The sequence below is a fragment of the Gadus morhua genome, chromosome 22, assembly GCF_902167405.1.
Source record: "Gadus morhua chromosome 22, gadMor3.0, whole genome shotgun sequence".
NCBI lineage: Eukaryota > Metazoa > Chordata > Actinopteri > Gadiformes > Gadidae > Gadus > Gadus morhua.
Window position 1 is genome coordinate 14,103,204 of NC_044069.1, and position 24,567 is coordinate 14,127,770.

General features: G+C 44.2%; 3 protein-coding genes across 3 annotated transcripts; 2 read left to right on the top strand and 1 right to left on the bottom strand.

Moving 5' to 3' along the window:
* Positions 1-2,255: 2,255 nt before the first annotated feature.
* ndufs6 (NADH:ubiquinone oxidoreductase subunit S6) lies at positions 2,256-3,918 on the bottom strand. Its single transcript, XM_030347783.1, has 4 exons — positions 3,734-3,918; positions 3,520-3,573; positions 3,101-3,223; positions 2,256-2,405 (listed from the first exon to the last, which is right to left on the bottom strand). Exons 1-4 carry the CDS (start codon positions 3,875-3,877, stop codon positions 2,337-2,339), a joined length of 390 nt encoding a protein of 129 aa, XP_030203643.1. The 5' UTR covers positions 3,878-3,918; the 3' UTR covers positions 2,256-2,336.
* A 166-nt stretch (positions 3,919-4,084) lies between these two features.
* On the top strand, positions 4,085-5,461 carry mrpl36 (mitochondrial ribosomal protein L36). The gene is made up of 2 exons (XM_030347781.1): positions 4,085-4,231; positions 4,921-5,461. Exon 2 carries the CDS (start codon positions 4,932-4,934, stop codon positions 5,343-5,345), a length of 414 nt encoding a protein of 137 aa, XP_030203641.1. The 5' UTR covers positions 4,085-4,231; positions 4,921-4,931; the 3' UTR covers positions 5,346-5,461.
* A 772-nt stretch (positions 5,462-6,233) lies between these two features.
* lpcat1 (lysophosphatidylcholine acyltransferase 1) lies at positions 6,234-22,862 on the top strand. The gene is made up of 14 exons (XM_030347892.1): positions 6,234-6,527; positions 12,574-12,713; positions 13,082-13,296; positions 14,333-14,445; positions 14,850-14,910; positions 16,388-16,446; positions 18,685-18,719; positions 19,024-19,078; positions 19,172-19,254; positions 19,385-19,510; positions 19,799-19,952; positions 20,375-20,473; positions 20,905-21,055; positions 21,486-22,862. The coding sequence occupies exons 1-14, from the start codon at positions 6,423-6,425 to the stop codon at positions 21,614-21,616; spliced, it is 1,527 nt and encodes a 508-aa protein (XP_030203752.1). The 5' UTR covers positions 6,234-6,422; the 3' UTR covers positions 21,617-22,862.
* Positions 22,863-24,567: the final 1,705 nt, after the last annotated feature.

A 24,567-nucleotide genomic window follows, 5' to 3' on the forward strand; every position in this document is an offset into this window, starting at 1 on the left:
AGTCGCCTTCGGGTTGGATGGGAGTAGCCATCATAAACATACTATTCAAAATCGGACATCGATGAGAACCCGCGTTAGTGGGATCAGAGACGATAATCTGCCAGATCCACTTAGGAGACCAGGCAGAAACAACGGGGTTCTGGTCCAAACCACCGCTACATTGGATCAAAGATGATTTGACAAAACATTACTCTTTTTTTCCATTGACTTTGACCAAATCTGTAATCTAAATATCCCTAACTGCAACCATCTGTGTATGCTCAATGATGTGTGTGTGTGTGTGTGTGTGTGTGTGTGTGTGTGTGTGTGTGTGTGTGTGTGTGTGTGTGTGTGTGCATGTTGTGTGTGTGAAGAATTCACTGTGCCTGTGCAAGCCAAATATAAAATAGCATGGATATTTGAGGCCGCAACAAAAGCATCCGTTTCCCAGTTAAGTGCCTGTACGGTGTTCCCGCAGACCAACCTGAAGAGCCTGGTCAAACAACGATTAGAGCTGTTGAGTTATCCAGGGGTTAGGGTCATAGAGAGAGAGAGAGAGAGAGAGAGAGAGAGAGAGAGAGAGAGAGAGAGAGAGAGAGAGAGAGAGAGAGAGAGAGAGAGAGAGAGAGAGAGAGAGAGAGAGAGAGAGAGAGAGAGAGAGAGAGAGAGAGAGAGAGAGAGAGAGAGAGAGAGAGAGAGAGAGAGAGAGAGAGAGAGAGAGAGAGAATAGAATAGACGTCACTGAGAATGAGTGGTCAGTGTTTTTCATCAGAGCTGGCTGGGATCACGCACAGGATTTCCCTCCCTGGTAACACTTGGTCACACAAATATAGGCCTGAGAAACAAACATGTTTTTGAGGAGCGGTAGAGGAAAGGCCAGACAAAAGAAGCTGTGACGCAACAACTCAAACTAAAAAAGAAAGATCACATCCTATGGCTCACCAAGGCTTTCCTACAGACACAACCTTCTGTTTGGCCCTTGGCAGGATGTTCCTTCACCAACACACACACACACAGACACACATGCAGTCACACACACAAGCATACACACACACAAACACAAACACAGACACAAACACGTCTAAACAAAAGCATAGAAATCTCTACAGAAATATTATTTAATATTACAGGATTTTTTAAGGTGAATTTATGTGCAGAACTTTGCATCCAGGACATGAATTGACACTGTTTTGTTTGGCCTCCTGTTGTTGATTTTTGCTCTGTAACAGAATGCAAATGTTATATTACTCAAAGAGCTTTCAAGATTTATTTATTTTATTTATCACATGCGTAATTTGTGGAACAAAAAGCAGTGAAATGGGGATTGCGACTGCAACTCCAAAAAGAGAAGGGGGGTGGGGATTAAAGAAAATAAAATAAAATAAAAAGTTTAGGATGAGTTTCATGTAGGCCTATATGCAACAGCCAAACGTTCATTCCAAGGGAAAATACCGTAGTTTATATGCCAAATCATTAATAATTATTAATAGTTATCTATGTAACCCCATTTTATATTCTCCAATCTTAAAAACACAAGACAAAAAATAATAATTATATTAAAATAATGGTAGGAATATTTAGGAATTGGTAAAACAAATGTTACGCAAATCCAGAGGCAACCAATGGGTCAATTTGTTTTGTTAAGTTTCCATTTAAAGTCAAGAATGTCAAGTACATTCATTTGTTTAGCCCTGAATCAAAGTAACAGACTCATTACAGACTGATGTGACGTGCTTTCCCCCCAGTGTTCACCGGTCACTTCACGGCATCCGTTGTACTCCTACGTCCACGGTTGTACTTCCAGTCTTAGAGCTCCCCCTTTTGGCCTAGTTCTATATAGCTTATTTGTTATCAAGCTGTGTTGTATTTTGCCTTGGTATCAAGACTAACCAGCAAAATGTTATTAATTTAAAACCAAGCTCAATGTCACAAAGGAATTGAACCGAACACCTGGCCTCCATGCCGTTATCTACCATCAGAGGAGATAATGAAAAGAAAGGACAGATAGGCTGTATGTTCATGAGTAATTAGCAATCAATAGCTCCCCAGAAATGTTCCTGAGTGGAATGATTTCGCTTTAGTCTAAAAGTTATCTAGGTGCCTGGATAATACAATTGTATACAATATAATTACATACATAAAGGCAAATAGAATGATTAATTTATAATTGATATCCTCTGCAACATAATACTGAAGTGTGGAATAATGTCTTAGTATCAACGAAAAATATTCAAGAAGAGGACATTTCACAATGCTGAATCCAGAAAAAAACATGGTGTATGTATATATCATTTATTAACCAGAATTACTTTTTACAGAGCAGAGACAAGATTCAAAGGAGGACCCGAGGAGAGGTCTCAGTGATGGTGTATCTGTTGGAACTGCAGCCCACAGTAACCACAGGTCCCCACGCGAGTGTCTTTATCCTGAGCACAGAAACACCAGGAGGAAGACATTAGGAGGATAATATCACATGGGGTACATTTCATTCACAGGCCTCAAATGGGAACATCAGATGATTTCCAAAAAGTATGATTTACATCCATATATTTTTTCATCTTATCCAGAAATGGTTTGTAAGAATAATGCTAACTTAATAGTGCTAGACTTGGCTTGCTTACAAACACAGACCACTGGTTTGTGCGTGGTGGTGGTAAAAAAACACAGCGTGTGTCGGCCCAAATAATTTTACGCGTTGCAAGAAAATTCCCACCCCTTCCTCCAAAGCCACTCCCACAAAACATGTGCTAGCTTAAGTAATAGGTCTACCTTTCAACAGACTAAATGTGTCTGAAATAATGCCTACACTACCAGACCTACCAGATCAATATAATAGAAGACAGTAGTAAGCAATCTTTAGGGACCTACCAATGTTTATAGTAGTGAACACGTGAAGGACTTCATGGCCGTCTACACTATAAGCTCTTGAATGTTGCAGAAAATATGCAACAGCGAGCCCTGGTGTCAGACTATGATGGGTAAAAAAATATTTTTGACACACTGATGGTCCGTGGCATAAAACAGCTTGGGGACCGCTGGACTAGAGGACATTAGTATCTGCAGAGATCGCTCAGCCTAATGTAGACCAGAGGACAGCGGTAGGCCAACTGCAGGGACTAACCAGGTTAATGTAGACTTTGGGGTGACCCAGGGCTCCTCCACCTCCATCACAGGACACCGTTCTGGCATGGACGTCAGTCACTGGCTCTTCTGCAACCAATTTGATTGCAAAATTCTTGTTCACCTACATAGGCACAATATAAATGAAAGAAGTTACTGGTTCTTGCTCACCAAACAGAAATATATACTAAAACGGTGTGCGTCAAACGACCCGTTTCATGAGAATGTACGTCTGACTAAAATTAGGTATTTATTTTTATTCTGATTGTTGGGTGTGCCAAATGACTCATGTTACTGAAAGTGGTAGGCCTATTCATAATTCGACTAGTCATAATCGTGATCAATAACATATAACGTTATGTGACCTTAATTCTGAAAGCCAAGGCTCCCAACTACGGAGCCCCCAAACACGCGACTTACCTCCTTCTGTCTGCCGACGAACCGAGCTCGCCTGGGATCGTGCTCATCGAACACCTGAGTGAGAGAAAGATTCAGAGTCATTCAATACAGAATGCATTACATATCTACAATAGCATCGCACTGTCCATTATGATCTGGGCTAGCTGCTTATGGTATTGAGGGACGTTCTTCACTGACGTGAATGTCATCAGGCATTTCTGAATGAAACTCGTACCTGGCCAGTGTGGGTTATTGCCTCGCCGGTATGTGAAACATCAACGCTGTAACGATGTGCAGGTACAGCAGACAATTTCAGAGGGGAAACGATTAACTTTGCATTCTTGCTGAAGGACAGCAACCTGCCCGCAATGGCCGCCATGTTTACAATTGACTAGTGTTTCCCAGACTGCCTTGCAGCACAGACTTCTTAATATTACTTCAAGACGCTCAATTTATAGAATAGAATGTATATACATTTATACAATATATAATATTTCATATATATATGAACATCTCCATTTTATTGTTTAGAACTGAATATCATAGGATCACTGGATGATAAATATTATATAAATCACCGGAAGTAGTTTATGGCGCACCGGAAGGATTCTGCTGGCGGTTGCTGGCGAAGTCCGTGCAGATAGAAGTCATGCTACTTGTCTGTTCTGTGGATTATTAAAACACTATTCCAGGGGCGTACCCCTGTCCAAATACATCTTCTGCTTTTATAAAGGTTTGTGGTTTGTTTTTGTTGGTGTATTAAGTCTCTCCAAAGTTGAAACGTTATTATGTTGTTGATTTTCTTTCAAATGGCCTTGAGCATCCGACATGCTTCTAGTATATATCAGAGTATCAGGGTCTTGTAACCGAGATAGATTCTGTTCAGGGTCAGGAGTTGACATAATGCATAAAACATGTTTATATATGTGAGATACCAATATTTCAATTTAAAAGGCCATTCACTTTGTTATGGGGCAAACCCGGTGGTGTCAATTTCTAACGTATAATATAAGCCTAGTTGGTGTAGGCATGCCCCTATACATTTTTGACAAGAGTTTCTATAACACCTATCGTTATCTTTGTTTGTTTTTGCTTTCAGTGACAATTCATGGGTTTCAGAGTCACAGAACTGCTAGGGACAATTATAAATACGATCTACACATAACTAGAAAATTACGATTTATTTGGCAATAGGAAGTGGATTGCAGTTCAATTTTGTGCCGCACTCTGGGCTTGATATTTACTTTTGAAACAAATGGCTTCTCTCATCAGCTTTTGTCTTTTCATCTACCCATACCCAATAACTCTAACTCCATCACCAGTGTGAAATATAATAACCAATGCATTCATTTAGTATCAAGGGTAGCAATGCACTTGCCTGTATCTTCAAATAAGGAAAATCCCATTATACCCCCTCTGTAGGTGCTGTCACCATGGTGCCCTTCCTCTTCAAGCACCTGGTCACTCCCTTCAGGATGCCCTGGTTAGCCCTGACGTCGGCCTCCACCACTACCCTCAGGGTGCCCTGGTTAGCCCTGACATCAGCCTCCGCTCAGCCCAGCTGCTGCAGAAGCCTGTCCACGCTCAGCCCGGCAGCCTCCAGCAGAGCGCTCTCATCACCCACAGGCAGCAGCCCCAGCCTACCAGCCTCCTCCGGATCTTCCTCCCGGTGTGGAGCCACCCTGCTGGGCCGCTGTCAGCAGCTCGTCGGCTTCCAGCCAAGCGCTGGGATGAAGACCAAGACTGCCCTGAAAAGACGCTGCAAAGACTGCTTCATCGTACGACGCAGGGGACGCTTGTTTGTGTTCTGCAAGACAAACCCCAGGCACAAGCAGAGGCAGGGCTGAACCATCAGAGAGAATAGTGAGATTGGTGGTTTAAGGCCATGCATGGTCGAATTTGACTAAATGTAAATGATTTCTGTTAAAAAAAAATAAAGTATGTTTCTATTATGTGCACTTAAGGTTTGTTTGTATTATGTGTGGTTTTCTTTGATATCAACTTATCTCGATTTTTAACGTTCTAACCCACTTATAAATGTGTCTTTTATATTTGTAATTGAAACGCAACCGACTGTTATTGGGCCTCATTGATCTGTCTCTGCTCAGCAAGTTGGTAGACGAACCACACGAGGGCGCCACTGCTTATTTCAAGCATTCGTCACGAGAAAACTAGGGAAGCGCATACATTCGGCTTAAAAGTTTCTTATTTTGCGATAGTGAAACGCCATTTGTAATGCTTTGAAGGTAACTTGATCATGTTAGATTTTTCAAAAATACGGTAAAGATATATTCATGTTGCAAAAAACGACAGGCATATTTTAGAAGTGTTTTGGATGGAATGGTTTGAAATTAGTTTTTTTTCGGAATGGATTTTGGGACAAGCAGCGTCATTTTTATTTTGGTGAAGTAGCGGTTGCATCAAATGAGGGAGGAAACTAGGCCTATGTCTCTACAATAGATAGGCCTACCATGGAAGAGCTTAGATATTTGGCGGACGTCGGTTTGTTCCACGGTTAAACCGCATAAGTGTATTCTATGTTACACTCAAGAGAGAACGTTTTCCTACTGCTTCATCACGTTGTACAAGGATGGTTCCAAAGCGAAAGCACCAAAAAAGCAACTTCGCCCGGGTCTTGTAATTCAATTGATGTGATAGATATTCGTGAGTGTAGGCTAGCATACGAGGACATGTGTGTATATAGGGGTATGTGCGCCCTTGCGCATGCGCATATCTACTGCCATCGGTCTTGAACGAACGTCAACCTCCGCCCAATCACATGTCCCTTTTTACACCAGACAGTTCTTCCATTGAGGCTGGACAGCGTTAAGCCAAACCTGACTCGAGCTGGACCATCTGCGTCTTTTGCTGGTATAATTGGACATCTGTTGGTTCAGCGCCAGTCAGTCCCGTTTCTTTTTGAAATGAAGTTGACACACGGGGTAGATGGAGATGCCTCGGAACTGGACCCCCCGTCGATTAATCCCTTCGTTCACGACGTCAAATTTAGCCTCTCAGACAAAATCAAGGTAAGACTTAATGAGGGCAGCCGTCGCCCATTCACCTGGGAAGGACCATCCGAGTACTGCTCAGTCACCTTCTCTGTGTCTGAACGCAGCTCGATGCTGCCCCTTCGACACATTGATTAGCGTGCAAACTTTACGCGTGTCAAAACATTTTCACTGGGAATTCTGTCCAGCTTGATCAAAACCCGATTTACCTCTCGCATATCTGCGAACTGCCAAACCAGCAGCGGCTCAGAATATGAAGTATTCCTTTACTTTGATTCATTCATGATTTAACACATTGATCCAAACGGTTGTTGTTGGGTTATGTGTAGTGTTTACGCATCCAGTAGCCACCATCGTCTCTCTCTCTCTCTCTCTCTCTCTCTCTCTCTCTCTCTCTCTCTCTCTCTCTCTCTCTCTCTCTCTCTCTCTCTCTCTCTCTCTCTCTTATTTATATATACAAACTCTGACAGAAAGCAAACACTTCTTTGCTCCATGTTCTCTGGGTGTGGGTTTGTGTGTGTGTGTGCATGTGGAACGCATGTGGGTGTGGCACCAACTGTGCTTTATAGTACACATGAATTCCTCACATGGGGATCTCTAAAAATGTTTACCTGCATTTGGCACACAAACCAGTAAGAGCTGGCTGGGATGTTGTATGTTATTATATTTTTTACCCAGAACTCTGGGATTTTCACAAGAGAGCATCATTAAAGGATCAGCCAGATAAATACTGGATGAATACTGATGTTAAGCAAAATATTAACCCTGACTTATTGCTTATACATAGAAATGGCTAAAAACACTTGGAATACTTTAGTTTAAGCAAACAAGATCCACCTAGAATATGCAGCACAGCATTCTTAGTGTCTCTTAGTCTTTTTTGTGTGACCCCACAGTAAAAAAAAAAAGAAAAGTCAAACAGGATACACTGGTTTGGGGCTGTTTCACTGAGCCCATGGGGACTAAGTTCACTCACAACACACATTATATAGGCAGGCTGACGAGTTGGACCTGAGCTGATAAGTGAAAATGCGACCTGCATGTGCACGCTGATTTCCCATTGCTCCTCCACCTTTTCAGAGCCTCTCACACAGAAACCACCGACACCTCCAGGGTATAACACGCTGGGTGTGTTTGTGTGTTCCGTGCACAAGTGTGTGAGTGTGTGCACTTTGCAGTCCAGGTGGAATTGGTCGTGTACCCTTTGCTATTGAGCATTGACAATTAGCCAATGTGTACCCCTGGGGGCTGTTCTCTCCACTGGAAGCAGATCAACTTTCCAAGTTCCCTGAGTGTGGGCGGTCTCGGGGCAATCTGCGGTTTGAAATAATGATCGGAAGTGGTTTTGAACTGGAGAGAGAAGGAGGGAGAGAGAGAGAGAGAGAGAGAGAGAGAGAGAGAGAGAGGATGAGGAGTGGAGAAAGAGAGATGCGGATAGCGCGAGATGGGGATAGAAACAGAGAGGGACGGAGAGAAAGTAGAAGAGTGATAGAGGGAGATAAAGGGAGAGAGAAATGGAGCCAGGAGGGAGAGAGAAGGATAAGGTGTTGAGCGGTAGAGAGAGAGAGCAAGGGAGAAATATAGTGGGAGAGAGAGAGGGAGAGAGATGGGGATGAGAGTAATCAGTTAACATGTAGTAAGATACGGGCCCGCCCGATTATTTTACCATTTCCATTCTTCTTCCCCTAAAAGGTGTTATGCAAGATTGTTGTCACCTTTTTTCCTGCTTTTCCTGCCAAACTACTTTGGTAACAAAGACCAACAGAACATCATGGATCAGAAGTGTCCCTCTTGTATGTGTGTATTGGGTCACAATCTTTGATTTTAAAGATTTTAATATATTGAACATAGGGTTATACTTAGATTAAGACTGGGGTACGGCCGGGTAAGGTTTGAGGAAACCAGAAGCAGTAACATAAACATAAACAGTAAACATAAACCACATATTTTTACACATGCCTGCACAACACCAGAGAAGAACCAAGGGGATTTCCTAAAAGTATAAATTGATTCGCTCTCCATCAGGGAATTTGAAATCGATGGGTTTACGTATTGCAGTTCTTATGCACAGTGAGCTAGAGCCTTGAGTCGTGCGGCAGCTCATGCTTTAATGTCACAAGAACAAATTCCAGGCCTAATGTGCTCTGTTTTCAACAGTGAAGGATGGTCTTCACAGGAAAGCAACCTCCTCACTGTACTGCTTGAAATACACATACCATGGGTTACTCTTGGATTGCAGTTGAGCTCATAGTAGACACAGAAGGACTGCACACTTAATTGCCTCTTAATTGAAACCACCGTTTTGGCCTCTGCATTAGCCAATCGTCAAAGTGAAATTTATGTATTCAACAACCAAAAACTTAAGACAATTATAAAAACTAATTACAAACATTTGCAACTCAGCATATGCTTATTACCCTGTTTCCCATATTCAGTAAGTGCCACAGAATATTAATTGAATCGCATAATCTGGTCATTACCAGCCATCAAAATACATGATTTATTATTATTATTATTATTAATAATAAATATTCCCAATTATCATTTTCTTCATAACCTTGCATCCTAAAACACTGCTTACAAACTCCTCATTGCTATTCTACTTTGCTTTTATTTATTCCAAGACCTGGTCTTCCTTTTCTGGTCTAAAATATAGATTATTAAATTAATGATCCCTTAAATTGTTTGTTTCTGTATTGTGGATGGTTGTTTCTGTATTATTGCTGTTGTGTTGTAGGTCATTTGCACTTTTCGTACCACACTTGCATGCTTGTTTATGTGCACATGTGTGTCTGCACTTATTGCAATGTTTAACGGCAATAATCCGCTTTGATGTTGCACGGCCTAATGCCTCAAGGCATCCATGTAGCACTCAGTGTGAACGGCATTGTTTTGCAAATGCGCGAGCGTGTGTATTTTTGTGCGTGCCCGTTTGCGTGCCCGTGTGCGTGCCCGTGTGTGTGCGTGTGCCAAGAGTAGGAGACAATGGCACTGTCATGGGTCCCCAGAGCCTCCTGAATATTTCACACAGCGTGCCTCTGCCGTGCGCGTCCCTGCTTCTCACTGAACACTCAGCGAGCCTCTGCCCGTACGGCCTCTGTGTCACTGTGCAGCCCGCTCTGTAGCCTCAGCTCAGGCACACTATACCCTCCCTTGTGCCAGTTGAAGATCTCAAACACTCCTTGGTGCTTGAAGAAGACCCCAAAGGAGATCTGTAGAGAGTGGGTCAGGGCTGACACCACAAAAACAAAAGGTTAGAATATGGTAAATGCCCATCCCCCCCCCATATCCCCCTCCTCCCCCTCCTCCCCTCCTCTCCCCCACTGGAGAGTGCCCTGGGGTACTGCAGACAGATAGATTTGTTATCCCGTGGAAAGGAGCATCTATGGTAAGGAGGAGGAGGAGGATGAAGAGGGGGAGGAGATGGTGGGAGGCTTTACAGCCTCATAAATCAGCCCCATTACTGTTTATTTATTAATCCACTGTTGCAGTTTGCACCTGTAGGGGAGGGAGGGAGGGAGGGAGGGAGGGAGGGAGGGAGGGAGGGAGGGAGGGAGGGAGGGAGGGAGGGAGGGAGGGAGGGAGGGAGGGAGAGAGAGAGAGAGAGAGAGAGAGAGAGAGAGAGAGAGAGAGAGAGAGAGAGAGAGAGAGAGAGAGAGAGAGAGAGAGAGAGAGAGAGAGAGAGAGAGAGAGAGAGAGAGAGAGAGAGAGAGAGAGAGAGAGAGAGAGAGAGAGAGAGAGAGAGAGACTACTGAGATGATTGTGAAGAAAGACATGAGGGTGATGAAATGGAGAGTCACATGGAGGTATGGTGCTGAATAAGGCCGTGACCTTTTATGCCGCTGTTGTCAAGGACCTTCTTGAATTCACATGCACACATGGCACACACACGCGCATGCGCATGCATGCAAACACACTATTTTTTTCTCATTATGGATATGGACTGAGGGAAAGGGTATGACATCCTGTTGCAGGATTCACAGACGCACGCACACACACTCTACTGTATATATTAAGTAGAAAGAGAAGGGTTATGACATCCTGTTTCATTATTAAATTTAAAGAAATAAAAGGCAACAAGGAATTCCTTTTTATTTAGCTTTTCCTTGCATTCACACTTCACACACAAATTACTTATCATATTAGCTGGCTACACAGTTTTAATGTTGATAATTATCATTATCCAATTCATCTTTATTGCAATAATTCAATTCAAGAGGGACTGACCCATCGTCTAGATGCTGTAGAGGCATAGGCGTCAATTCCGCTCGATTCCACCAGTTTTTGTCAAGATTCATTTTGTACCCACTTTTGTAAAAAAATAAAGAGAAACTCGAGTTGAATTATTATGGATTATAACACGGCTCTTCTCAATGCTGTAGACTGCTACATTCACCTACATGGGCCTTCCCAATGTTCAACTGTCAAATATTTTTGTTTATTACACGGCTCTTCTCAACGCCGTGGAATGCTCACTTACATCCAGCATATTTGACCGCTGTCAAGGAAAGTGGATTTTTTGCCTCTGATTCAAGTCATCTGTATCACTCCGCATTCTGGTATCTTATCTACCTCAGCGCATTCTTTTGCTAAGCGACGTCAAGGACTCTGGCGAAATATTTCTTTGCTGATCAACACTATGAATGATTAAATACATTGCAAAGAGACACACTGTGTGAAGTATTTTTTTTTGTTTTGGCAAGTAGCCAATACTAATAATACCAATACCCTTTGGCTGGGATGCAATGATGAGGCATCAGACAATCAAGACAGGTAAAAATCACCAGAGCAGGTTGCTAGTACCATGGACAGTATCAGAACGATAACCTGTTGAACTAAATGGATGTGGTAGGCTACACCACGGGATGCATCTGCAGACCACTGCCACATAAATAAAGGTAAGACGCGATATTTATTGCATAAGATTTGCTGGTGCTGTGGCGAGGTCTTTTGTGGTTTTTGCATTCAAGTGGTCGGCTATTTAAACTTGCAATTGATAGTCGGTGGAGTCAGTCTCTTGTTGACACAAAGTGACTTTTGGTCATTCTTGCTTTGCTTGAATTCTGGAATAATTGTGGTGGGGAGTGCATGAGTTTTAGTCAGATTGCCTGATTTAGGCTAGATTGGATGGAATGCGTGTTGTGAATCGAGAACAGACAGCTCATGATGTGATACAGCGTTCAGCTGTGCAACAAATATTTTTTTCTTTTTCAATCTTGACGACGTATGGCTGCTGTGTGTAGCCATATGTTTGCCCCTTCTGAACTTAAACACGCAGTTAATTTCCTTTCCTAGCTCCTCTTGTTTATGATGTTAGATTAGCCATATCATGTCACGTTGTCAAAATTGGATACATGGAGCAGAACATAGTGGGTCATATGTCCGATGCTTTTTGGAAACGTTTTCTTCATAAAACGTGCCAGACAGATTTTGTATACATTTTATTCCTTAGTAATTAGCTACATGGGTATGCCGTCTTTCAGAACCTTTCATTACCTGCACTAAAGAGAGAAAATAGAGTGCATCCTCATTGTACCAAGCACTTCTGAAAATGCACGTCCGAATGCATCTCTATCCCCAGCACATTTCAAACCAAACTAACTCCCATTTGTAGAGGCTTGCTGTGTTGAAGATGATGTCTGTGTTGACGTGCATATTTGACATGCCGGAGAGGCTCATTCCTGACTGTTTCCCGAGGAATCTCTCTCTCTGTCTTCCGCTCTGCGTCTTTCCCTGATGGATAGCCACTTGTTTCTTCCTGATGTCTGTAAATCAATTTACCCCTCCACCCTCTCCTTCTCCCTCTCTGGGTGCCATGAATAAAATAGGTCTGCAGTCGCCATGAGAACGCATAGACTTGTAACCATTTGGGGGGGGGGGCGGTGTTGCCATGTCGGAGCCTAAGTTACCATGAGTGTGCAGAGAGCATCGGGGACATGGTGGATATATGGCGTGCGTCACGTGTAGCACACAGGCATTCAGAGAATGTCACACTCCCAATATTGCACAGCTTTCTTCCCCTCTATGTCTCTCTCTCACTCACTGCCTCCCTCCCTCCCTCCAGATCGGGCTGATGTCGGTGACGGTGTTCCCGGTGCGTGTGCTGCTGACGGCGTTCGTCATGCTGCTGGCCTGGCCCTTCGCCTTTGCCGCCTCCCTGGGCCGCTCGGAAGGCGCCGTGGAGCCCCAGTCCTGCTGGAGGAGGTGTGTGTGTGTGTGTGTGTGTGTGTGTGTGTGTGTGTGTGTGTGTGTGTGTGTGTGTGTGTGTGTGTGTGTGTGTGTGTGTGTGTGTGTGTGTGTGTGTGTGTGTGTGTGTGTGTGTGTGTGTGTGTGACGATAATCAAAGCGAAAAAAAAAGAAGAAAACGTATTAGAGGCCGAGGCTCACGCAGTAGTGCTATTGATTGATCCTAAATTGATTCCAAATCTTCACCTTATTGCACAAATTGTTAAAAACTTAGGCTATGACGTAAACATGGTCTCAGATTGCCCTCTATGGACATTTTTGTAAAGGTGTTTTTTATAGATGCTTATCTCTGTATCTCTACACCCTTCTCTCATGGCCCCCTGCAGGCTGGTTGACGTCTGCCTGCGTGTCCTCATGCGATCCTTGTGGTTCTGCACTGGCTTCCACTGGGTCCGGGTCAAAGGGACGCCCGCCCCCCCTTCCCAGGTGCCCATCCTCACCATGGCCCCCCACTCGACCTACTTCGATGCCATCCCGGTTACCATGACGATGAGCTCCATCGTCACGAAGCTGGAGAGCATGAGCATCCCTGTGTGGGGCAGTGAGTGATCGCTCCAATGTATAGGCCATATCTGAGCTAGACGTTGGTCTTAATTAGTTCTATATCGGTTCTATCAAGGGCGTCGTTATGGTTTCAGCTTTGGAGGGGATGATGTGAGTGCAAGAAGTGCACAAGCCACACATTTCTTACAGGACTTTTAGGACACATACCGTTTTGGGGGTTGAGTACTACCGTATCAGAGGTTCCTGAACCCTTACTGATGATGTGTTGGGGTCAAGAAAAATGTTGCGGATCAATTTAATTTTTTTAAGTGTAGTACGCCTGTGCAATCTGTTTCTCATTATACTGGGGTTTGGCCTTCACTCTCTGACATCATGTTTTTTTATGCATGCATACATTATACACACTACCTGTTAGAGATACTCAACACGTTCTAGCACTCCCCTTTCCTCTTCTCAACTCCCCCTCCCCCACCAACCATATCGTAACCTAGGAGCCAAAACCAATCCCTACTTATGAAAATGTATTTATTTTAGGAATGATCCTTGGAAGACAACGGCAGTGATTTACCAAACCTCTTCAAACAAATAATGGATTTCCATGACTATTTTAGGGGAGCTTTCCCATCGTGGGACGACGGCAAAGAAAACAAAGGTGGAGGGAGTGCCCACGTTGAGGGTTGAGGATCAGCAATGGCGGAAATGAGCCATGGCGGCAGAGGCCAAGCTAATTTGCAATACACTATGAGGGAGAAGTGGACCGCAGTCAGCAAGGATGCAAAACAGCATCTAAGGAATCCACACATCAAAGAAGCCTGGAGATTAGCATGGCCTCGGTGCCACACTTGGCTGCAGTGGCGATGCAAATGCAGACGGCCTTCCCCTCTTTCAATTTAGAGAGAAGACGGGGGCCACCTCTAGTTTAGGTGCAAGGAGAACTTGATTAGTAGCAATGAAAACAAGGTTAACAAGTTTAAACCATCATTACGATACATTTTTTCCACGACACCTACCCTATGGTACCAACCCTATCCCTTAAACCTAACCCTAACCCTCCATTTCCCCCCCCCCCCCAGCCCTGATCAGCTACATCCGACCAGTGCTGGTGTTCCGCACTGACCAGGACTCCCGGAGGAAGACCGTGGAGGAGATCAAGCGAAGAGCTCACTCCAGTGGGCAGTGGCCCCAGGTACCACACACACACACACACACACACACACACACACACACACACACACACACACACACACACACACACACACACACACACACACACACACACACACACACACACACACACACACACACACACACCCCTCTGCATGCAGGTATGGTTGCTAAAGCAAACACTTGCTGGGGTACCCATGCTGACTGAAGTAGCTACGTTCAGAAGGTTCATGTTGCACTGTTTGCCCTACGCAGTGGAATGTGGTTAGACAGGTGGGGGGTTTACAGCTGACACACACACACACACACACACACACACACACACACACACACACACACACACACACACACACACACACACAATGAATGACCAGCTTCCCAGGTATGAATATTTTTATCACAAGTGTCTTATTATGTTTGTCCTAGATCATGATATTCCCAGAGGGAACGTGCACCAACCGATCAGGTGTGATCCGATTCAAACCAGGTATGACTTTGTGACACAAGCACACCAACAAACACACGCAAGTGCAAACGCACACAAATTCCCCTTTGGTGTGCTTCTCAACCTGCCTCACCTGTATTACCTAGTCCCCGTCAAACAATATCACTTTGTTCAACTATTGTTAGCAATGCAAACAGTCCTTTGAACTTTTCTGGCAGTGTGGATTTAAGGTCATGTGTTCTTGAGGAGCCTAGATGTGGATAGGCGCAAATAACAAACGGTACCAGGCCAGCATATTGGAGAGAGAGAGCTCAACTTGTCACATTATTGCTATTTATCCTCCTCTATTAAGTAATGTGATGCGTTTTGTGTGATTCGCAGTTTAATTCCATTCTGGGTTACCTGTGATGTACGATAACATAAACGTGCCTGTCCACGAGTGGGATTCAAGATAACGTGATGATGCCGTCGTCCATTGCTTTCTCTGTGCCTAATCCCTCTCTTCCACTCTCGTTGTTCCCACCAAGCCTGGCTCTCACTCTCTGACAATGCTACAGTGCTTGGACGCCGGCGTGTGTGTGTGTGTGTGTGTGTCTGTGTCAGGTGTTTATCCAGCTGTCTGCTGTGGGTTATTGTTTGCCTCTGCATGTGTCTCCTCTGGTTAGATCTGTTCAATGGCTATCAGGACAGCAGAGCGGCAGTTTGTGTGTGTGGGTGGGTGTGTCTGGGCGGTACATGCTATGTAAAAACCCTGTGAATAGTAATTTTCTCTCTCTCTCTGTCTGTGCTGGACAAGGACAGAGCATTATTTAATAGCTACAAACACGACACGTAGCACACCTGGATCCAGTCGGGGGCACATTTAATTATTAGTGTTTGGACCCACCCTGGGGGACAGCTAGGTTAAGCTAGGCATCCGTGTTTGGATCCAGTTCAGGTCCGTAAAGGTTTGGGGTTAGCTCGGTGGAGGAGCGGAGCATGCGACGCTCGGTGATGGTTGGCTCCCTGTCCATGGACGAGATGAGAAGCTGAACATAACACAAGAAGAGTGGGGGCACAGTGATGAATAGTGTATGTGCCCTCCTGTATGTAGGTCCCTGAGTGGGGGGGGGGGGGTGTGTGTGTGTGTGTGTGTGTGTGTGTGTGTGTGTGTGTGTGTGCACCTGAGTCTCTGCAGCTCCTGGGATTCTCTTTTATTTTGTTTTTGTTTCCTTCTCGTCATACAGACAAAATCGTTTTTCTTCTTCGTTGTGTCAGGAAATCAGTGACTAGTTAATCTCCGGATTATGTCTTTCTTGGGTGACTGTTGAATTTCATTGAAGAGTTGGTAAGGAGAGAATGTTAATGGCTTCTGGCCTAAGATTACTGAGAGTCGACAATTAAATTCCTGCCCTCATTCAAATATGGATCGTGGCCGCTGCTGGTTCCAAAAATCTCATCACTCTTAACTGACGTCACTGACGCTATCAATGAAGGTCAAAACAAGAGCCCTCATTTTATTTCTCCCTCTACCCCCCAGGTGCATTCATACCAGGACTCCCAGTGCAGCCGGTGGTTTTGCGGTATCCCAACAAACTGGTAAATACTAGAAAAGTGCATCCATACTGCCTTCCAGCACCTACACATTCCATATGGCCTTCCAAGACCTACATATTCCATATGGCCTTCCAAGACCTACACATTCCATTTGGCCTTCCAAGACCTACACAGTCCATATTGCTTTCCAGGACCTATGCATTCAATCCTGCCTTCCAGGACCTACACATTCCTTCATTCCAGGATAATGGATAATGTTAATGAATAGGATGATAAATATTTAATTCACTGTTTCCCGCTGTCTGATTCTGGGCAGTATTAAAGCCCCGATGTTCTGATGGAGCTAACAATCTCTACCACGTTATCCGCTGGTTCGGTTTTCTAAACCAAATCAGATAGGGCCTCACTGATTACAATTTGCAAATAATCAAAATATTTACCTCCTGATTACCTTCACATTCCGTACCCTCCTTATTTACACATTCCATAATACAGATTACATACTACCTTTTTTATTAGCTACACATTCCTACTACGCAGAGTTTCGTAACACAGTAAACAAACAATTCCTACTGCCTACTGATGTAACTGAAGTTTAAGCATAATAATAATAATACATTTAATTTAGAGGCGCCTTTCAAGACACCCAAGGTCACCTTACAGAGCATATAGTCATCATAAATCTTTTAAAAAAACAAGACATTGTGGAAAAAATAAAAAAATAAATAAACATAAAAAATAAATAAAACAAAAACAAGACAAAACAAAACAAACAAACAATCAAAACAGTGATCAGTTAGACGACGTTGTGTGCGAGTTTGAACAGCATGACCCCTTCCTTCACACACACACACACACACACACACACACACACACACACACACACACACACACACACACACACACACACACACACACACACACACACACACACACACACACACACACACACAGTTCATTATCCCTCCCGATAGCGTGTGACTGTCTTGTGTTGAATGACTTCATATTCGCCTGGGATGTAATTTCATTCCTCTCTCTCACGTTGTCACCCTCCCTCTTTCTGTCAGTCTGATTGTCTCACTCTCTCTCACAAACACACAAACCAACATCCCCACCCCTCCAATAGGTTTAATGCCTCTTGGCCTTCATGGATCTTTCAAAACTTTTTTTCATTGAATAGTGTTGTCGTCGTTGCCTTAGGAACATGAAGTGTAGGGAAACGTATTAAGTTGAACTTCAATTCATTCATTTACAGCTTGTAAACAGGTATAAATAATCAGAGCTTGTGTATCAATAGTGAACAGTTTATTACCAAAGGCACGATAATGTCATTCAGCAGATATTTATCCAAGGATTTGCAGTGAATTGAAATACCTGTCAGAATGGAGCAGGTCGAGGTGAGGCATGTTGCTCACGTGTTGGTGCCTACGGGCAGACTATGCACATTGGGGATCAAACCCGGTACTATTTCGGCTGAGTCAGAACGCCCTAGTCACTGCACAACCCTGCCCTCATACAAAACCATTCTTTTACTATGAGGATACTTTTGGTTATGTTGCAGGACATTCATCAATTAGGTGATCCGATGTTAATAATGATATTATATATACATCTTGGCTACATCCGAATGACCAGGATTCAGTAGTTCTCTAGTCGTCCTCGGGACACGTACCCGTTGAACTTTAATGAGACGGCACAGCCTTAGGAGCTGCACAACAGTTTTAAAGGTGACGCATTATACCACCAGGTGTGAGTCCGATTAGCCGTTACAAGCCGTTATGAATATCTGCCTCTTCTGGACTCACCCACTTGTGATGTCACCAGAGGCAGATACTCTTAACGGCTTGTAATGGCTAATCACACTCACACCTGGTGGTATAATATGTCACCTTTTAAGATGTTCAGTTTTGAGCGGCATGAGGAGGGCCAATCGGAGCTCTGCTTCTTTTGTATTCAACATAGTTCCCTTGGTTACTTTTTCAATTTCCATATCATGTCTGCACTAGAGGAGATACACGGAAGATGGATATTTCCGTGTGGTCAATTGGAAAAATAGGGTTGATAATTGAAAAGAGAATTTTGGTCTCAGACAGCTGTGTAGGGAACTCTGATGTGGTTAATATGTACCTGGGTGTCCAAATAAGTCTCGATGTACGCAAAACTGGAGCCGTGAGTCATTGGAAAATGGTGTGTTAGTAAGTAAGTGTGTGTGTGTGTATTTGTGTGCACATGCAGTGTGTGTTTCTTAAGACCATTTCCCTTTCCCCTTCCTCTCCACAGGATACTGTTACATGGACGTGGCAAGGCCCTGGCGCGTAAGGCACACACGCACGCACACACATGCACACACAAGTAAACACACAAGTACAAAGAAGCACCCTCTAAGATGTCACTATGTAAATTTGCTTGTCAACCAATACTGTTAATGCGCATATACATCCAACACTGTCCAACCAATACTGATCCTTTGTTGAGACTCCTCTTGTGCCCGGCCACCTCCCAGCTGACTTGTTTATGTTGCGGTTCCCACGTGCACCCCACTTGCCTTTTGTCTTGTGTGTTGAATCAACACACCCACCCACTTATCCATGCCTTTCCCCCCCACTATTTATCTTCCAGCGCCAAGATCTTCTGGCTGACCCTGTGCCAGCTCCACAACTCCATAGAGATAGAGGTAGGACACCTGGCACACCCATTGGTCCAACACCCACGCCCAGTCGGCTCAGATCCCGTGTATTCAAATAGTCCTCTGTTCCCTCCTTCTCAGTACCTGCCCGTATACACACCCTCTGAGGAAGAGAAGAGCGATCCTGCGTTGTTCGCTAACAATGTCAGGCAGGTCATGGCAAAGTGAGTGTGTGTGTGAGAGACTGCCTGTCGGTTCTCGGCTGCCTTGCAATCCTATTGTTGGATAAGGATAACATGGATAAGGGAATATTTTCATAAACTAATACATATTCCCAAACCCTCATTCTGATAGGGCGCTGCAGCTGCCACTCACAGATTTGACATTGGAAGACCTGCAGTTGAGCCTATCACAGGGGCCTCTGTGTATCGCGAGAAACAGCAGCCTGCTTGCTTTCAACCGACACATATGCCGTTTGGGGTGAGTTCATCAGCACCTGGAGAACTGGTTTAACTGGGTAGACGAACAGAGGGACTCGTATCTGTTTTAAAATACAAACTGGATTTGATCTGCTAGGGACACCTAGTGTCAGGAGAGCGGAACTTCGGCCAACTACAAACGGAAGGCTATTGCAATATACTAATGCTGTGCGAAATGTTAAATAAAACATTCAAACAAATATAAAATATTTTTGCATGAGTGTTTCATTTGTTCCGGCAATCCAGCAACCGTTTTGCGGGTTTGGTCTAAGGTCTTGTGTGGTTGCAGGCTGCGAGCGAAGACCACAGACCCAGAGCTGGCGCAGCAGGCCAGCAGAGCCAGGAAGCTTTGGGAAGACCGGCTGGGCTTAGATGACTTTGCCCTGCACCTAGGCCTACCCCACTCTGACACACTATCAAAAATACACAAGCTCTTTGATAAGGTACACAAACGCACACATTCAGAAGCCCCCTTTTGTTTAACCACACAATGGAGTTCAATCACTCTGTTTCATATGATTTTGCCTTGAATGACGACTCGTAAAAATTACAATCCTTTTCTGCAAAAGACGTTTCTCAGAAAACCTCCCATACTTCTGTGTTCTTCAACTTGCCTGTTGCATGACCCAAAGGCATGCGTGCTGCCAATACTACTTCCTGTACCGCTTCTCAATCACAGTCCATTGTTACAAGATTCAACGCTTTCTAACAAATTTACAAACCAAGAAACACAATTTTGGTGTGGGCTGTGTAGTTGAAGAAAGGACGTGTGCAGTGATTAGTACAGGTACCCTAATCATACAAGGCGTTCAAACTGCATTCTGCCATTCGTTGAACATTTGTTCTGTTTTCATGTTATTTCCAGAGGGGAGACGGGAAGATAGATGTGCGACAGTACGTCATCGCTCTTTCTGCAGTTTGCCGGCTGTCCCGGCCCATGGCGACTCTGAAACTAGCCTTTGAGGTACCGGTACTGTCAAGTTTCACTCTGTACTGTTAGTCTTTCTGCCTGTCCGTACGTTTATTCTCAACACGCAAAAAATGGTTTTGAACACAGCTAAAGGTGCTGTAGGTACGATTTTGAAGAAAATCGTTGTCTAACGAGAAAAAAATTAACAGCCTGAAAGAACGTACCCTTCCCTCTTTGCTCCTTCCCTCAATACGTTTGTTGGCCATCTAAAATCCTGGATTCCTCCACCAGAGGCAGGCACCCGCTCAAACAGAATAGATATGCACCTTAAAAAAATCGCACATGCCTTCATCTTGCTGCTATAACACTACATTTAAAACTGCTTCCTTGAAATTTTGTTTTGTTTTCACAACATTTTTGCAATCTGTCATGTTTATGTGTTGTGTCTGGCAATAACCCCTCTGTTGTACGTTATCCCCCGACAGATGTACGAAACACACAGAGAGGACGAGGACTCAGTGTTGGAGGACACGGACGTGGTAGCCGTGTTGGAAGCCATGCTGGGAGTTAGCGATCAGGACTTCTCTGAACTCCTGAAAGCCGCCCAACCTGAGCCCACGGGGAAGATCACATACGGTAGGGGAGGACGAGGAGTATGAGGCATTGGCCTGCAACAACACACTGTAGTCACCTCTTTTTAAGGAGAACCATCCACCCTTTAGGGATAACCTTGAGCCATATGTGTTGGTCCTCAAGGCCTTCTAACTCATAATAATATAAATAGTCTCAAGAGAACACATCTAGTAGGTCTGTCTTCATAGCGAGGATGTTGACCGGACAGGACATGATGCTGACGTTGAACGTTGTCAAGCGGTCATCGACTTCCACTTGAAGTTTGTTCATACACTTGAGAAAAAGACATAGTTTCCATCTCACTACCGTAAATAGTCCTGACTTGACAGCTTTACTCTTGTGGTGATGAATCTGTTGGGTGTTAAAGTACTATTGGTTTAAAACTCAATGTCCCCTCCCTCCTCCTCCTACATGCCTCCCCCCCCCCCTCCAGGGGGTCTGCGCGGGGCGTTGGAGCAGGAGCCAGGCCTGGTCCGGCGGGGCATGCGCTGCCCCAACACCCCGCCCTGTCACACCTCCAGCAACGGCTCCAACGGACGGCCAGGCCACCAGAAGCATGACTGACGGGTGGCTGCAGGACCCCAAGACCCCCCCCCCCCCCCCCCCCCCCCCCCCCCCCCGCTTGAAAATAATATGAAAGAACGTTGTAAAAAAAAAAAAAGAGGAAACGTTGTAGAACGGAACAATTTAAGCACAGGTTTATGAGAAGGAAAAGAATGGGGGACTACTTAAGGTGACGGACTAAGATCTCAGGTGTGTGATTGGATGGGAGCCAGGAAGTGTTTGGTCTGGCTGCTCTCTCCCTATAGGTTCTGCTTCTTTGCCTCTTGGGTGTCAGGGACTCCAAGGCCATTTATGGACGCATGGATTATTTCTTCTTTTTTTTAATGAATGGGATGCAACTACACTGACTCTATATTTCTAAATGTATTTTCTTATGTCAAACTATGAATATTTATTGTACCAGTTAACAAAAAGAGCATTTATTTTTATGTTATTGTTGGTTTTGTTACATGGAACATAATATTATCAGTGGTAGAGGATTGTTGACTAATATCATAATCGTCTATACATTATTACTACAACATTATGCTGCTCAAAAATAACCAATCAGGAATGACTGAATGCTCTTTCTTTGCCATACCAAAAACATTCCAACATTTAGCAGGCATCTGCCAGACCTAAACAACTGCCAACAGACCAATAGCGTTAGCTATCAGCTTTAGCATTTAGCCAAGGAACTGGAAGTAAACTGAAATTATAGGTTACTTCTGATCTAATATGGAAAAAATATAAAAAAGGGTTTAAGCATACGGCACAATGAATCTATAAAATATGAGTGTTTCAAAGGGCCTCGCACACCAAGCAGCTAACAGAACCAAGATGGCCGCCGGGTGAATAAGGTCAAGGCCCATGGCAGTTAGCCTAAAGACTAAACTTAATTTCAAAGCTACTTTATGTTCTGTGATCTCCTACAATGTTGCTCAATATATAACAATATATGACACCAGCCTACTGATTCCAGACCAAAGCCGCCATGAAGATTTAGTTAATCCAGCAGACTAGAAAATGCACACAATAGATAGATCTTTGATGTATTAATACTATCTTCTTTTCTCAATGGCTTAACTTCACATTCTGGAGTTCTACTCCTCAGGTTAGATCTTTTTGTATATTTTGTAAGTTGATTTTGTGAGGGATTTAATGCATTCATTTCTTGTCCAAACATTTGTCTTACTTTTGGATGCAGTTATGCAAGATTTTTATTTTGGAAAAATTAAAAGGCTTGCATTCGTGCTTTTGAAACGTCCCCTTTCTGCCACTGGATGGAGCTCTTCTTTCAGAAATCTCACGCCGCTTCAGCTGGCCTGGTTGACGATTTTCTTTGAACCCGATGAACTGCAGCTGTAGCATTAAATTGAACAAACCCTTTTAGTTGCTTACATTTAATGAAATGTATTCTCAGTTATGGCAACATTTTGTTCTCTCACAAATAAGCTGTTCTAACCAGAACATATATTTGCTCGTGTTTGTAGACTGTGTGTGTGTGTGTGTGTGTGTGTGTGTCTGCGCGCGTGTGTGTGTGTGTGTGTGTGTGTGTGTGTGTAGACTTGTTGCTCTATTCGTCTTGTTAGTCATGCGGTAATGGTGTGGAAACGAATGGTGAGGTTATTGATCCCGCCCATAGTTTAAACAAAGAAAAAGTCACACAAAAATAACACAACCAAACCAGTATCTATTTCCTTGGCCCAACAGGTAGGTTTATGTGTTACATGGGGACTCATCTACCATGAAAAACAAATAAACTAATTTGGGCTTAATGCCTGATTTATTATTTAGAAATATATCTGCCACGTTTTCTGAGACAACCGACGAAAGACTGCAATCAGACCCGTTTATAGAAACTGAAGTGTGAAAATGTACCCTGCTCACCTTAAAAAACAACTGAATAAACGATATAGACTCGCCAAGAAATTAAACATCAATCAACAATATCCCGACCCCTGCCATGTTTGTTTTGAACGTAGGCTGTGGTCCACACGGGGGGGCTAGATCTCCAAGCTGTGTTTATGAAGACCACGCACCGCTGCCCACCTGATAGACAGGAAAAAGATTACCTCATCTCTTCCTTTCATTCCTTAAGGTAAAAATAGACAGATTAAGCCTGCAGAGAGAGAGAAGAGAGAGGAGAGGTGGAAGAAAGGGAATAGGGAGAGAGAGAGAGGTGGATAGAGATGGAGGAGTGACTAAATGGATCGTTCTGCTCCAAATCCAATTCATCATAGCTGGAGGGAAGGGAGGAGGCGGGGGAGGAGGCCGGGAGAACGAAAAAAGTAAGGGAGATAGATGGGGGGGGGGGGGGGGGGGGCGGGCTGCCGTAGAAAGAAAGAGAGGGGGAGGAGGGGCAGGAGGAGTGGAGATAGAGAAAGAGAGAGGGGGGGAGAAGAGGAGAGGAGATAGCAGGTCTTAACAATTAAGACCTGCCTTCGGGGCCCAGGGGAAGAAGCTTTGTTGAGATCATATAAATTGCTCATTGCCTCTCTTCCCCACCCACTATTACCTCCACCACCAACACCTCCATCCCCGAGACCCCCACCACCTCCACCACCGCCACCACCACCACCTCCCCCTCCCCCACCTCCTTCCTCAGAGGAGCGGGATAGAGCATCAGCCTCCAGCCACCTCCATCAGTGCAATACGTAGGCCCTCACCGTAAACCACTACCAACATTGGTTTCGGTTCAGGGTTTTGTGGACGAAATCAGAGGCGCACACGTAATGGAAGACTTCTCGTCATGGAAACTGAGAAACAGTTGGCGTTTGTGTGATGCTTACTCCCTCTTTTGTTGTTGTTGTTGTTGTTGTTGTTGTTGTTGTTGTTATTATGATTGTAACCATCAGAATCAACCGGGTCCTTGATGAAAACATGGCCAACTGGTCACATCCAAACTCGAGACCTTGCCTGGAAATTTGAGTGCATGTGAGTGCATATTTTTCTAATCAAATAATGAGCAA

Coding starts and splice junctions, on each gene's coding strand:
- mrpl36 (XM_030347781.1), top strand. CDS start 4,932: ATGGTGCCCTTCCTCTTCAAGCACCTGGTCACTCCCTTCAGGATGCCC.
- ndufs6 (XM_030347783.1), bottom strand. CDS start 3,877: ATGGCGGCCATTGCGGGCAGGTTGCTGTCCTTCAGCAAGAATGCAAAG. Junction 3,224..3,519: donor TCGTCGGCAGACAGAAGGAG/GTAAGTCGCGTG, acceptor GTGCCTATGTAG/GTGAACAAGAATTTTGCAAT. Junction 2,406..3,100: donor CCAAAGTCTACATTAACCTG/GTTAGTCCCTGC, acceptor TTCTGTGCTCAG/GATAAAGACACTCGCGTGGG.
- lpcat1 (XM_030347892.1), top strand. CDS start 6,423: ATGAAGTTGACACACGGGGTAGATGGAGATGCCTCGGAACTGGACCCC. Junction 13,297..14,332: donor GAGCATCCCTGTGTGGGGCA/GTGAGTGATCGC, acceptor CCCCCCCCCCAG/CCCTGATCAGCTACATCCGA. Junction 21,056..21,485: donor CACGGGGAAGATCACATACG/GTAGGGGAGGAC, acceptor CCCCCCCTCCAG/GGGGTCTGCGCGGGGCGTTG.